The sequence below is a fragment of the Osmerus eperlanus genome, chromosome 8 (genome assembly GCF_963692335.1).
Source record: "Osmerus eperlanus chromosome 8, fOsmEpe2.1, whole genome shotgun sequence".
In the NCBI taxonomy this organism is placed as follows: domain Eukaryota; kingdom Metazoa; phylum Chordata; class Actinopteri; order Osmeriformes; family Osmeridae; genus Osmerus; species Osmerus eperlanus.
In genome coordinates this window covers 227,106-242,500 of record NC_085025.1, presented here as the reverse complement: position 1 = coordinate 242,500, position 15,395 = coordinate 227,106, and the positions used below count along the sequence as shown (strand labels likewise).

The window sequence follows — 15,395 nt, the reverse complement described above, 5'->3', positions numbered from 1 at the left end:
TCACTCTACTCTGCAACATCTGGAGTCAAGTAACACTTATGCACGTATGCTGTTTATTGACTTTAGCTCAGCCTTCAACACAATTGATCCACTCATTCTCTTCTCCAGGCTGCAAGCCATGAATATCGACATAGCTCTGTGTCACTGGATACTGGACTTCCTGAGAAACAGAACTCAAACAGTCAAAGTCAACAACGCAACATCATGCCCTCTGACCCCCAACACAGGTGCGCCGCAAGTCTGTGTGCTATCTGTTCTCCATCTACACAAATGACCTGAGATCTCACCACCACTCCGTCAAGATGCTCAAATATGCAGATGACACCACCATCATCGGCCTAATAAGAGATTAGGGTTGGGTCTCAGTACATCAAGGAGGTGAACTGGGCTGTAGAATAGTGTAGGAAGAACAAGCTCCATCTTAACGCCTCAAAAACTAAGGAAATAGTTGTGGACTTGAGAAGAAGGAAACACCAAAGCCTTAGTTAATATATTTGACCAGCCCATAACCCTTACAGAGTCCTTTACATTTCTGGGCTCTTACATCAGCCAAAATTTGAAATGGGATATCAACACCTCCCACCTTATTGAAAAGCCCAACAAAGACTGTATTTCCTCAGACAATTGAAAAAGTTTCATGTCAACAAACACCATTTGGTGCTCTTCTATAAAGCCATCATAGAAAGTTTCATCACCGCATCAACATCTGTCTGGTATGGAAGTTCTGACAGCGCACAAATATGAAACTGGAGAGTGGTCACCAAAGCCTCTTACATTATTGTTTATCACCTTCCATCAGTCCTCTCCTTGTATGCTGAGCGTAGCTTAAATCGTGCAAAGAACATAATCAGAGACTCCTCCCATCCAAGCCATGACTTTTTTTGAAATTCTGCCTTCTGGAAGATGCTACAGATCTATGCGAGCTGGAATGACTCGCCTCAATAACAGCTTCTTCCCCTCTGCTATCAGACTCCTGAACTCCCAAAGATGACCTGGACTTTTTCTATTTTTATTTTTTTTCCTATCCCCATCTCCCCCCTCACTGTACTGAGCTACCTATGACAAAAGAATACCACCAACATTGTTGTGTGGCAATAAAGTTTGTATCTATCTATCTATCTATTACCACAAATATTTGTATTATTGCCATGCATACTTGTATTAACACTGTGTAGACTTGTATTTTTACAGTCTTATCACTGTGTAGACTTGTATTATTACTGTATGCTTGTATTGTTACTGTATACTTGTATTAACACTGTGTAGACTTGTATTGTTATTGTAGACTTGTATCATCACTGTGTATGCTTTATATTTTTATATTGATCCTTTGATTTGATTGGTTCTGCAGTGACATCTGAATTTCCCCTCAGGGATAAATAAAGTTATATAGTATAAGACTGTCAGGGTGAGAGGAAGGGTAGGACCCAAATGCAAGGGAGTACGCAGCCATTTTGACAACAAAGGGTTAATTCTCGAAAAGCCAGGGGAACAGATAGGGTACTCACACGGAGATGGGTAGTATCTCTCCTGCGTTTGGGTCCTACCCCTCCACACACCCTGACAGAATGACAAGACCTGTTTCCGTCTGACTAAGATTTTTGCCTTGTCCTTATTCAGAAAAAATAAATAAAAGAACCATCACCGTGTACCCTGCGTCTGGGTCCTCTTCCCTTTCTGGGATTGTGACAAAGACTATTTCCTCTAGCATCAGAGTGATGTAGTGTCATACTTTGACCACAAGATATCAGCGGTAATACACATTCCATTATATAAAACCGTTGCCCTTGAATTACATATCAGGTGCTCCCATAATGCACCTGGGTAAACAGAGCAGTACCACACCTAGCAGGGCGAGAGTGTTTCCTGTGTCACACCTAGCAGGGCGAGAGTGTTTCCTGTGTCACACCTAGCAGGGCGAGAGTGTTTCCTGTGTCACACCTAGCAGGGCGAGAGTGTTTCCTGTGTCACACCTAGCAGGGCGAGAGTGTTTCCTGTGTCACACCTAGCAGGGCGAGAGTGTTTCCTGTGTCACACCTAGCAGGGCGAGAGTGTTTCCTGTGTCACACCTAGCAGGGCGAGATTGTTTCCTGTGTCACACCTAGCAGGGCGAGAGTGTTTCCTGTGTCACACCTAGCAGGGCGAGAGTGTTTCCTGTGTCATACCTAGCAGGGTCGCCAGAGTACGCATGTCCTTTTCCATCAGAGCGTACACTTCCTCCTTGGAGAAGCGACCAATCCCGTGTCCGTACATCTCTCTCCTGACGATGCCGCTTGTCAGGTGAGCGAAGATCCAGCGGAGGGAGTCGCTCAGTGGGCCGCTCAGCGCCAGCAGCCTCTGGGTGTCTTCCAGACGGTCCACCCACTGGCAGTACGCCATGGTCCTGCTCACACACACCCACACGTATGCACACCATACACACAAACACCATACACACCCACACACACCATACACACCCACCATAAACACAAACACCATACACACCCACAAACACACCATAAACACAAACACCATACACACCCACAAACACACCATAAACACAAACACCATACACACCCACAAACACAAACACCATACACACACACCATACACACAAACACCATACACACACACACACACACCATACAAACACACCATACACACCCAAACCATACACACACACGTCCGCACACACGCCCCCCCACACACATACACACGCGTTAGTGTTGAACACTAGTGTTTCTACAGGTGTGTTAGCCAGGTGTTCTGTGGTTCCTGCTCTCCTACCAGTAGAAGTGCTCCTCAACCATCTTGATGATGGCACGCGACAGCGCCCTCTCCTGGGGGTTCAGCCTGCTGTTCAGGCTCACGCCCAGCTTGGCCTCCAGGAAGTCGATGATGAACTCTGTCCCACAAACCTGCTGCCTGTTGTACTCTATCCAGGGCATTTTACCCTGTGGGGACAGCTTCCCATCAAAGTAGTTCTAAGAGCGAGGAAGAGGAGAGGGGGCAGGGGTAGAAGTGGGGGTAGGAGGAGAGTGGGGGAGATGTAGAATCGGGGAGAGGTAGAAGGAGGAGAGGGAGAGAGAGGGGCAGAGGTAGAAGGGGGGGTAGAAGGAGGAGAGAGAGGTAGACGGAGGAGAAGAGGGGGGAGAAGTAGAAGGAGGAGAGGGGGAGGAAGAAGAGGTTAGGCTTGGCTCTCACTAGAGACTTCTACCCCTCTCTCTTTCTCTCACACATAGACACCATATATATATATATATATATATATTACTTTTTTGTCTCTTTATCACACATACACACCTGGTAGGGAAGGTCTCTATCTGTCACACACACACCTGGTAAGGCAGGTCTCTATCTTTCACACACACCTGGTAGGGCAGGTCTCTATCTGTCACACACACACCTGGTAAGGCAGGTCTCTATCTGTCACACACACCTGGTAGGGCAGGTCTCTATCTGTCACACACACCTGGTAGGGCAGGTCTCTATCTGTCACAGACACACCTGGTAGGGCCGGTCTCTATCTGTCACAAACACCTGGTAGGGCCGGTCTCTATCTGTCACACACACACCTGGTAGGGCAGGTCTCTATCTGTCACACACACCTGGTAGGGCCGGTCTTTATCTGTCACAAACACCTGGTAGGCCGGTCTCTAACTGTCACACACACCTGGTAGGGCAGGTCTCTATCTGTCACACACACCTGGTAGGGCCGGTCTCTATCTGTCACAAACACCTGATAGGGCCGGTCTCTATCTGTCACACACAAACCTGGTAGGGCAGGTCTCTATCTGTCACACACACCTGGTAGGGCAGGTCTCTATCTGTCACACACACACCTGGTAGGGCAGGTCTCTATCTGTCACACACACCTGGTAGGGCCGGTCTCTATCTGTCACACAAACACCTGGTAGGCCGGTCTCTATCTGTCACACACACCTGGTAGGGCAGGTCTCTAACTGTCACACACACCTGGTAGGGCCGGTCTCTATCTGTCACACACACCTGGTAGGGCCGGTCTCTATCTGTCACAAACACCTGGTAGGGCCGGTCTCTATCTGTCACACACACACCTGGTAGGGCAGGTCTCTATCTGTCACACACACCTGGTAGGGCCGGTCTCTGTCACAAACACCTGATAGGGCCGGTCTCTATCTGTCACACACACACCTGGTAGGGCAGGTCTCTATCTGTCACACACACCTGGTAGGGCAGGTCTCTATCTGTCACACACACACCTGGTAGGGCCGGTCTCTATCTGTCACACACACCTGGTAGGGCCGGTCCCTATCTGTCACACACACCTGGTAGGGCAGGTCTCTATCTGTCACACACACACCTGGTAGGGCAGGTCTCTATCTGTCACACACACCTGGTAGGGCCGGTCTCTATCTGTCACAAACAATTGGTAGGGCTGGTCTCTATCTGTCAGACACACCTGGTAGGGCAGGTCGACCATGCGCAGGTAGGTCTCCATCTTGAGGCAGGCGGGCGAGAGAGAGGGGGCACCAGTCTGAGGCCGGGAGAACTGGTGCAGGATGATGGCATCCTTAGAGTCCAGCTCCTGCTCCTTCCTGTCCACCAATCACACAGTAGGAGTTTAACAAGCATAGAGAATGACTAATCAAACCAAAGGATCTTAACAAGCATAAAGAATAACCAATCACACAATAGAAGTAAGACAAGCATAGAGAATGACCAATCTGGGGCCAGTTGCATAAAAATAGACCTAGTCTTAGACTTCAATGCAACTTTAAGTCCGACTTGCCATAGACATTTACCAGTTGCATAAAGCTTTACTATCAGTGACTAACATAAGACTGACTTAGATAGCCTGTTGCGCTTTGCATTATGGGTAAAATAAGACACTTCAAGTAAAAAGAAAACATGGAGGCAGTGACGTGCGGTGAGGTTCGTGGCTGGGGAGGCACTGACTCTTTCAAAGTCAGATTTACAAATATAGGCTATGAATTCAACAGAGCAGCATCAATTCATCATTCAACTGGCTGCTTGCATATTGACTAATGGTTATGTTTCATATCCCATATCAGCATTCTTTACACACACATGGGTAAGGTAGCTACATATTTGGCCAAAGAAAAGCATTATATTAAAGTTTAAGACAGTCTAAGGCTAAGACAGTTGCATAAGTGTATGCAACTGGCCCCAGCAGTTGTGTTTTATGTCTGTTTATAGTGATGTTATTATGGTAGCATGAAACTGTGTCACCAAACTCCTCAGTGCTGGATCAAAACAATGAGTCCCAGGTTTGATATGAGATCTTTTTTAATGACATCAATGCTGATAACCAACTGATTCCCTAAAGATCTTTATAAGCAGGACTTGGAAAGGAAGACTCACCCTATTGTATCAGTGAGCAACGGACGAGATTGAGAGTGGCCTTAGTGAATCTTAAGATAGCCTATGCATGTTTCCTTTTACTTTGTACACACAAAAACTTAACACAGCAATATGCTTCATAAATAAAATAATAAAATAAAGTGTGCTTGTCTTTGGCACACCCTTCAGTGTGTGATCAGCTAGCATACTTGGTACAGCTAACTAGTACAACTAACTAGTACAGCTAACTAGCACTGAGTACTTCCAGCTAACTAGCACTCAGTACATTCAGCTAACTAGCACTGAGTACTTTCAGCTAACTAGCACTGAGTACTTCCATGTAACTCTGAGTAGCTAACGAGCGCTGAGCTTTGCCTCAGGCCTGAGCCGTGAGCACCGGACGAAAGCAATGTCAAAGCAATTAGGACATGGCTAAGAAACACAGCACATCCTAATCCTAACATAGCCATTGCACTAGATAACATTACCAACTAAAACGTCACAAGCACGGTCACCAAAGGGCTCTGCACTCACGTGTGAATAAGGCAGATCAGGAATGGAGCAGTTCACTTTTAGAAATGCTGAAAAATTATGGTCGCATGAGTGGGTTCTGAATTACTGAGGCGATTCACTTTACCTTCTCCACAAATGCATCTTTCATCTCACAAAATGAATGGCTACTATCCTTTTAGATAAATACAAAAATCCAGGGTAGACTATATAAGCAATGTGATATAGCCTGTGATTGTAGACCCGAAACAAAACAATCAACGTCTGCATTACAACCACACAAAATCTATTTTGGCAAAGTAGGATTGTACCTGTTCTTAATGGAAAACAGTGAATCATCTAACCCTAACCTTAAGTCCAGCATCGATCTAAGACGGTGTGTAGTTTATCTAAACGTCCTTGGCGAGTAGGCCTCGGGGCCACTGCTGCAGGTAACCTGAGATTGTGTTAAGTAAACAACAGCGGCCAAACACACTAGACTATAGACTATTGTTTACTGAGCTACGGAAAATATATCGGGTTTTAAATTGAGTAATTCGTGTCTTTGGAACTGATTTACGACCGAATCTATACTATCTATCTATCTCATGTGAGCCATTTGTAACCTAAAGGTCATAGCCTACTACAAACGAAAGCGCTAGAAAATTAGTCACCGGGGATGCTTGCCATACAGCCCACAAGTCACAGTATGTCCTTGAGAAATTGTTAATTGTAAGCCTTTGCAAACAATAGCCTATCTCTAGTATATTTTTGAATCTCTCAAATATATGGGATTGTAATTAAATGTAAAAAATCCCATAATGCTTCTGAACATGGAATCTCCTTTACCGGGCACGGGCCGTTGCATTACAGCCTCACGAGTCCTGATTCTCAAACGATTCCGCTTGTGCTGCCCTCACCCCGCCCAACCCGTGGAGATTATATCATATTTTTACCATTCTAATGAAACACACTTCAGCGAGCATTTGCTTCAAGTATATTATGGTCAGCCAACACAACAAACCATTAAAATGAACTAATGTCAACGCTGATACTAAACCATGCAAACATCGGTGTATTTTGCTGTTTTTTGCCGCCTCTACGGTTTTACAGTAGCCTACCTGATGGCTAGCAGCTCGTGCAGTAGATAGGCAGCGGCAGCAAGCAGAGCCCCCCCGGTTATATACAGCGTTTTCCGCCACCATGAGTCCGAGCCCAAAGCTGACATGATCCCGCCGTAGTCCTGCAGTGGATAGGCGACGATGTACCCGTAGAACGAGACGTTCTCATCGGAGCCGCAAAGACCGAATGAGAAACTCTGGTTCCGGCCGAGATCAACCACACACGGCCGCGTCCAGGCAAACCCGACGCGCCAGAACATCCTCTCTGTCCTTGGCCTCTTTCCGCCTTTCTTTGGCCCGTTTTGGCTTCATCGACGGGGGCTTCATGAGTGCTGGGGTGTTGTGGAGGTAGACGCGGCGAGGAAACAGCAAAGGGGGACCATCTCGCCTGGCGGTTGTCCCCGCGGCGGGGTCGGCATCCTTCGCAGCCGCTCGCCGCTGCTGCGTTTGTGTTCTTGTTCTCTGCCGCGGATGAGAGTGACGTCACGGAGACCGTACCTATGGGTACCAGCCTCTGGTGGCTGCAGGCGGTAGGCTACTACCGCTATATGGATAACTTCGATCCAAAGGACACATTCGCACAGTGAATTAAACACAAGAGCGAAATGTAATGTTCTTTAGGCCCGCATATACATTTTTCTTCATAAATTAACTTGCTTTGGTAATGTCCACGTGTCAGCAGGTTGTGTTCCTTTTACAGGATCATAGCACTACGGGTCACCCCACAGAAACAGTTCACTGTTGACTAACCAAGAATGTGCTTGACTTGAAAGGAGTCTTGCATTATTAAATAACTATTTTATCTATTTGAAAGAAGTCAATTAGATTTTCCACACATCAGGCAGAACATCATAATGTCAGTCTAACCCTAACCAGCTCAGCTTGCTTGAACAGAAAAGTGATGTCTTCCGATGTACATTTGAATCCAGCAGCTTTATTCTGTAAGGCATTCAAACACAGGAACACACATACAAACTCTCAAAGTATCACCAAACTAAAATATATCAACAGGTAATATACACAAACACATTTGCTATAATTCATTTTGATTTAAAAAACAAATCCACAGAAAAGATAAATTGGACCCTTCCTGGCCAGTAAGGGTTAGAGCTGGTCAGATATGAGGAAAATCATTGAACTGAAAAACAACATAGAACCCTGCCTGTTGATGTAATCTTCACAGTAAACAAAACATTTCAGTATTACATAATTTTCATAGAGCGTGTGCTCCATAAAATAAAAAGCAAACAAGGAATAAAATGAGTAAGGCCATTTACAGCCAGACAGGGGAAGTATAAGTCAAGATGTCACCTGGACCTCCCAGCTCTACACCCACCACACTGGACTTCATCCACAACTAAGGACTTCTTTTTCCCTGAGGAATAAAAACACCTACTTATTGTTGCAAACACACACACACGCACATACATGGGAGTGTTGTGACACACACACAACTAATGATCAAGTTCTCTGGTCCCACAGAGCAAATAACAACCCCTGAAACATGTCAAGGAAGTCAGGATCATCATTGTAATTATAACACCTTCTTTCAGTCCCACCTCTTTTCACCTTATTTATCTCTCTCTCTCTCTCTCTCTCTCTCTCTCTCTCTCTCTCTCTCATTTCTCCCCATCTCCTTCAATTATCTTTATCTCTTCCTCTCCTCTTCCCCATTTCTCTCTCCCTCCCCCCATTCCTATCTCCCTCTAACCTTGACCCCTGCTTCCTATTAGATGAATCAGCACATGGGAGGAGATGGATGTTTCAGTCTGGTAGGGGAGGTTGCTTCAGTGCACTGCAATGTGTGAAATTCCCTCTGATGTCACAATGTGGATGTGTGATGTCAATAGCAGTCCCCCTTCATCTTACTATGACTGGCTGTAGGAGTTGTTTTGGTTTCCATTGGAGCTCTGGTCATTCTCACTAGGGCACAAACACACACAGGGAGATTGAAAGTATATGATTAGACAAAATCAAGAAAAAAAATCGAACAATTAGAAAGTTTTAGTGCCTGTGTTGTGAGTGCTCAGGACTAGTGTAGAGGAACTTTAAGACAAGTAAAGGAACGTTTTGGAGAAGACTATGACAGGTTTAGCCCGGAGGTTTGGCCTGACCTGTTGGGGGGGGGTTTGGGCTTCGGCATCTTGCTGAGCACTGATGCCATCTCCTTCCTGTCATCAAAGTTCTTCCATTGGTCGTAAAGCTTAAGGATCACCCTGATAATCTCCAGGATCTGCCAATCAAAACGCAGTCAACAGGTCACACACAGGCCTAGTGAAAACAATTCAATACACAGTTTTGCTGAAAACAGTTCAGAGCCAGTTGTGTCCATGATACCATTGCTGAAATCTAATATTTTCTGAACAGTCTTGTGGGTTTTCAACAACAAAAAATTTGGGGTTTCGATGATACAGAAATCCAGCTAAAAGGTTAAAACTCATTGGCCCAAAAACCTTTTTCTGAGATGATGACTAATTCTTAGAAGGTTTATTAAATCGGTTTTAACCTTCTGTGCTGCCTGGTTAGGACACCTGAATTGTCCAGTAAGACCAGACTCAGGACGCTTGTTAAAGTGACCAGCAAGGTGTCAGGGAGGCATGCAGAGCTCCTGGGTGTTTCTAATCGGCAGGTCCTTAGGAGGGCTGATGCTACGCTGGGCTGCCTGGAACCCCACTTCCCAGGGGTGGAGCTCAGCTGCCTCAGCTGGTAGGACGTCTGCAGGACTGAAGGACTCCAAGTTCCCTTCATCCCAAGTGCTACTGATATGTTAAATGGCAGGCAGCACATTGGCTGCATACCTTGCACTATCCTGTACTTTGCACACTTTCTTATTCGCTTACTTGCATTTGGTATGAATCTCCATTTCAGGGTTTTATGTTCTCCTTTGTATTGTATTTTATGTGAACCCTGGACGCTAAATAATCCCCCTAGTCGTAAAAATAAAGACACTGGAACCTGTATCTTCTTACTTTGTCCATGTCGACTGACAGCTCAGCGAACCACTGCCTGGCATCTTTCTGCTGCACCACACAGGCCACGTGCAGACAGGCTGGTGAGAAGAGGGAAGACTATTAACGTAACACCACAGCATTTCACTACTATAGTTACAGGATCCAAGTCTTACCAAGTGCGATCATGAATGGAGGATAGAGGAGGCAGAGATCTGTCCTGTATGTGTCGTTCACTATTCTCCTGAGGAGAAAACAGAGGCTGCCAGTGACTCCTAGTGTAAACCCACACAGGGTCAGGGATTAACCCACACAGGGTCAGGGATTAACCCACATCCTGATCATCATTCAGGTACAGAGGAACAGAGTACAGAGCCCCCCCCCCCCCCCCCCCCCCTCACCAGGCCAGAGGCAGCAGCATGTCCTCCTGCCCCATGTCCTGCACGTACTGCAGCAGCGGCCGGTACGGGTGGAACACGATCAGGCAGCAGTCCTGGAACAGGGGCAGAGTTATTCCTGAACCTGTGTGTGAATTTCAGGACTGTGTGGATAATGTGTGCGTTTCAGGACTGTGTGGATAATGTGTGCGTTTCAGGACTATGTGGATAGAAGATATATCCGTGGATGATCAAGCATCAGAAGTGATGACATCAGTTGGCTGGGTGGTCAGGTGGTCAGGACTCACCATCAGCTCCAGCAGGTAGAATTCACACTCCAGTATCTATGGTGACAAGGAGGAAACAGGACGCATTAAAAAGGCAGGATCGATAAGTTTTGCAAACCTGCAATTTTGGCTTGAGTTTGAAAGCTCAAGCCAACAGCTTGACAGCTGTGCGATGATGCTGGAGAATCACAGCATCCTGCCAGCTTAATTTGAACAGTGTGAATCATTTGTCCCCATCCCTCCTCACCATGAGACCCTCTGGGACAGGCGAGGAGTTCGGAAGTGTGTGTGTGTGTGTGTGTGTAGGCCCCAGAGGGTTCCTAGAGACTCAGTGGAGACTAAATTACTTTGTGCTGCCTTCACAAACACTTAGCAAGGCCTTGAGAGGCACGGACACACACACACACACTCACGACCGAGTTGGTCACCATCTCTCGAGGCAACGGGAGCTTTTCCACAGCCGTGAGAACAGCAGCTGTGGAATGTGGCGTCTGGGTGACATTGAGGTAGCTATTCTGCAGCTCAACACGGACGCTCAGCCATACCAGCCTAATGTACCATACTATATCACTATGGATACAGGGAGGATGTACTCTATCACTATGGAGGCACGAAGTGAGGCAGGGCCTGTTTGTAGCCTGTGGCAGCACACCAACACTACACTAGTACTCACATGGTTCATTCTGTAGGGAAACTCCTTTGGGAACGCGTAAGAGAACCTGGTTTTCACTGTAAGGAAAGAAAATACAGTTAGGTCCATAAATATTTGGACATTGACACAATTTTCATCATTTTGGCTCTGTATACCACCACAATGGATTTGAAATGAAACAATCAAGATGTGCTTTAAGTGCAGACTTTCAGCTTTAATTTCAGGGTATTTACATCCAAATCAGGTGAACGGTGTAGGAATTACAATACATTTTATATGTGGCCCCCCCCTTTTTAAGGGACCAAAAGTAATTGGACAATTGGCTGCTCAGCTGTTCCATGGCCAGGTGTATGTTATTCCCTCATAAAGGGAGTTCGTTATTTCATTGACAAGGAGCAGATAAAAGGTCTAGAGTTCATTTCAAGTATGGTATTTGTGTTTGGAATCTGTTGCTGTCAACTCTCAATATGAAGTCCAAAGAGCTGTCACCATCAGTGAAGCAAGCCATCGTTAGACTGAAAAATCAAAACAAACCTATCAGAGAGATGGCAAAAACATTAGGTGTGGCTCAATCAACTGTTTGGTACATTCTTAAAAAGAAAGAACGCACTGGTGAGCTCAGCAACACCAAAAGACCCGGAAGACCACGGAAAACAACTGTGGTGGATGACAGAAGAATTATTTCCCTGGTGAAGAAAAACCCCTTCACAACAGTTGGCCAGATCAAGAACACTCTCCAGGAGATAGGCGTATCTGTGTCAAAGTCAACAATTAAGAGAAGACTTCACCAGAGTAAATACAGAGGGTTCACCACAAGATGTAAACCATTGGTGAGTCTCAAAAAGAGGAAGCCCAGATTAGAGTTTGCCAAAAAACATCTAAAAGAGCCTGTACAGTTCTGGAACAACATCCTATGGACAGATAAGACCAAGATCAACTTGTACCAGAATGATGGGAAGAGAAGAGTATGGAGAAGGGAAGGAACTGCTCATGATCCAAAGCATACCACCTCATCAGTGAAGCATGGTGGAGGTAGTGTTATGGCGTGGGCATGTATGGCTGCCAATGGAACTGGTTCCCTTGTATTTATCGATGATGTGACTGCTGACAAAAGCAGTAGGATGAATTCTGAAGTGTTTCTGGCAATATTATCTGCTCAGATTCAGCCAAATGCTTCAGAACTCATAGGACGGCGCTTCACAGTGCAGATGGACAATGACCCGAAGCATACTGCGAAAGCAGTATGCTTCGGGTCATATGCCCCAAGAACAAGCAGGAACTGAAGACAGTTGCAGTAGAGGCCTGGCAGAGCATCACCAGGGACGAAACCCAGCGTCTGGTGATGTCTATGGGTTCCAGACTTCAGGCTGTCATTGACTGCAAAGGATTTGCAACCAAGTATTAAAAGTGACAATTAGATTTATGATTATGTTAGTTTGTCCAATTATTTTTGGTCCCTTAAAAAAGGGGGGACCACATATAAAATGTGTTGTCATTCCTACACCGTTCACCTGATTTGGATGTAAATACCCTGAAATTAAAGCTGAAAGTCTGCACTTAAAGCACATCTTGATTGTTTCATTTCAAATCCATTGTGGTGGTATACAGAGCCAAAATGATGAAAATTGTGTCAATGTCCAAATATTTATGGACCTAACTGTACATCACTCAGACCATCATGCTTCCAGAAAACTCATCCTATTGGCTCCTAGTGTGCACAGCAGGTCTCACTCTCACCCAGCAGGTCTCACTCTCACCCAGCAGGTCTCACTCTCACCCAGCAGGTCTCACTCTCACCCAGCAGGTCTCACTCTCACCCAGCAGGTCTCACTCTCACCCAGCAGGTCTCACTCTCACCCAGCAGGTCTCACTCTCACCCAGCAGGTCTCACTCTCACCCAGCAGGTCTCACTCTCACCCAGCAGGTCTCACTCTCACCCAGCAGGTCTCACTCTCACCCAGCAGGTCTCACTCTCACCCAGCAGGTCTCACTTACACACAGAAGTAGCAGCAGAGATCAGCCTGGTGTTGGAGACCACGCCAAACTCCTGCAGGGAGACATACCCAGACAGAGGAACATATCAATAAAGCTAGCAGCCTACCACAACACATAACACTTCCCCACACTCACTAAGCCACTACCCTATGTACTGTAAACAAAGCCTCACAACCAATCATTTTAACCCCTGTAGGGAGGTTTTACCTCCACTTTGGATGCCAGGAACACGCATGTGGGAGCCATGAGCACAGGGTCTATACTTTTCAGTGAGTATCTGAGAACAGGGAGAGATGCAAACACTGAGATATTACACACCAACTCGTCATCAGCAAGCTAACTGGTATAGTAGCTAAGTGTTACTGCAGCCACCAGCTCACCTGGCATAGAAGCGTTTGAAATAGACGGTTGCCGTGGCAATGACTTGCTGCCTCAGCTTCAGGTGTTCCCCCAGGGCCTGGATGACTGTGACAGGACAGCAAGTCAAACCCAAATACACAGGATGAGGAGTCAAACCCAGAGCACTATAACCTCAGATCCATTAGCTTCCCTGCCAAGTGGATGGGTATAGCTGTGGTAGAGCATTTGACCCCAGATCAATCCCATCATCTGTTCAACCCCACCAATGGTACATCACTTTGGATAAAGGCGTCTGTTAAACAAATCCATTCTTATTTTATTTAATATCTTTGGAACCCAATATTATGGTGCATGTCCGTGACATGTCTGTCTGTCTCGCAGCGTTGCTATGGTTACCATTGGCAAAGAAGATCTGCAATTTCCAGTATTCCTCCTCTGTGAGGAATTTCATATCTTTCTGCCGTTCCTTTATTAGGTCCTGCTTGTCCAGAACCCACTGCAGGCTGGAGAAGGGGGACAATACTTAATAATGAACACATTAGATAGATGGATAGACACATTATTGTACAACTGTATTAAACGTACACTGTGACTGGGTAAACGTGTCTTGAAAGAAACACGACTCTGACCAAATTACACATTATTAGGGATTCAGACTTGCCAGCTAGCTAGCTAGTAGTACGCATACGCTAACACAGTAACCACTCAAAAACCATTTAGCTAGCTAGCACTAGTTGGCTGGCTTACGAAATACTTACACGTTTTCATTTATTTGTATTGTTAAAATAACAATTTATATGTGTACGGTAATATCAGACAGGGACGAGTGTTGTTGTAGTCGATGAAAACCAACAAACACAGCCAAGTTCGCTAGGCTAGCTAACTAGCTATCATGCTAACACAATGTAAGGGGATGGGCATGTTTGAGTTGGATACTTACTAATGCGAACTCTGCCAGAAGTTCCCAGCCATATTTCAGGAGTTGGGAAAAAATAACTTTTTTATAACAAAGAAGTAAACCGCTATAAGAAAGTCGTGTAAAAATCAATTTATGTAGCAGCTCAAAACGGTATCTGGGCCACCGTGTTGGTATACTTGGTTCCGGAAGTTTTGTTCCGGTTAGAAGTTCAGTCTGGTGATTTGAAAGCAAAAATGCTAATGAAACAGCCCCTTGACTCCGTCTACTACATTGTTAATAATTGCTTACATTTTGTAATTCTGTATACCTAGATTGTCTGGCTTTAAGAAGATATGAGATACCTTCCTACACATAGACCTTTTAGAAAACATTTTTTTATAACCTGCGTATTGATAGCAAAAATGATTTCTTTCTTGTTTACATAGACCAGACAACAGCAGGGATGTGTTCTCTAAGTTCAAACTCGTGGTTTCTCTTCACATCTGCAATAGAACGCGACCCTCTGCACCTGCCACTTCAATGCAACCCCCCCTCCCCTCAGTATGAACAAGCAGACTAAACTTTCCATCAACAATGAGTAATTAGATTAAAGCTGAGTTGGGCTAGTGCGTTTTTCAAACAACACAAAATAGTCTTACTGAAATGAACCACGCCATACACTATGGAGTAAGGCGTGAGGATACCCTAAATGTATCACAGAAAAGGGAATTAATTACCTCCGTTTATGGATTCAATTATTAAGACTCATTCAACCCTCTAAATATACTACTTACGGAGCCCCGATAGATATTTTAGTTGTCAGTCAGCCTTGGGATGGGAAGGCTCGACATTCTTCGCCGGTGGTGCGTCTTGCTTTAGTGGGAAGGGCTCTAACTTTGGTATAAAACACTTTCACCACTCACAGTTGATGTGAGTGATCTGTTTC

At 45.5% G+C, this 15,395-nt stretch overlaps 2 protein-coding genes across 2 annotated transcripts in view; both read right to left on the bottom strand.

Moving 5' to 3' along the window:
* Positions 1 to 7,408, bottom strand: part of faxca (failed axon connections homolog, metaxin like GST domain containing a) — a 9,173-nt gene extending 1,765 nt beyond the window's left edge. The window contains exons 1-4 of the mRNA XM_062467493.1: positions 6,933 to 7,408; positions 4,421 to 4,556; positions 2,767 to 2,963; positions 2,166 to 2,383 (exon numbers count right to left, since the gene is read on the bottom strand). Coding sequence (XP_062323477.1) covers positions 2,166 to 2,383; positions 2,767 to 2,963; positions 4,421 to 4,556; positions 6,933 to 7,192 — 811 coding nt within the window. The 5' untranslated portion in view covers positions 7,193 to 7,408. The remainder of the gene's footprint in view (positions 1 to 2,165; positions 2,384 to 2,766; positions 2,964 to 4,420; positions 4,557 to 6,932) is intronic.
* A 438-nt stretch (positions 7,409 to 7,846) lies between these two features.
* ccnc (cyclin C) lies at positions 7,847 to 14,680 on the bottom strand. Its single transcript, XM_062468212.1, has 12 exons — positions 14,492 to 14,680; positions 13,948 to 14,054; positions 13,572 to 13,656; positions 13,399 to 13,468; positions 13,192 to 13,243; positions 11,218 to 11,273; positions 10,566 to 10,601; positions 10,282 to 10,373; positions 10,057 to 10,124; positions 9,902 to 9,981; positions 9,047 to 9,165; positions 7,847 to 8,855 (listed from the first exon to the last, which is right to left on the bottom strand). The coding sequence occupies exons 1-12, from the start codon at positions 14,521 to 14,523 to the stop codon at positions 8,801 to 8,803; spliced, it is 852 nt and encodes a 283-aa protein (XP_062324196.1). The 5' UTR covers positions 14,524 to 14,680; the 3' UTR covers positions 7,847 to 8,800.
* Positions 14,681 to 15,395: the final 715 nt, after the last annotated feature.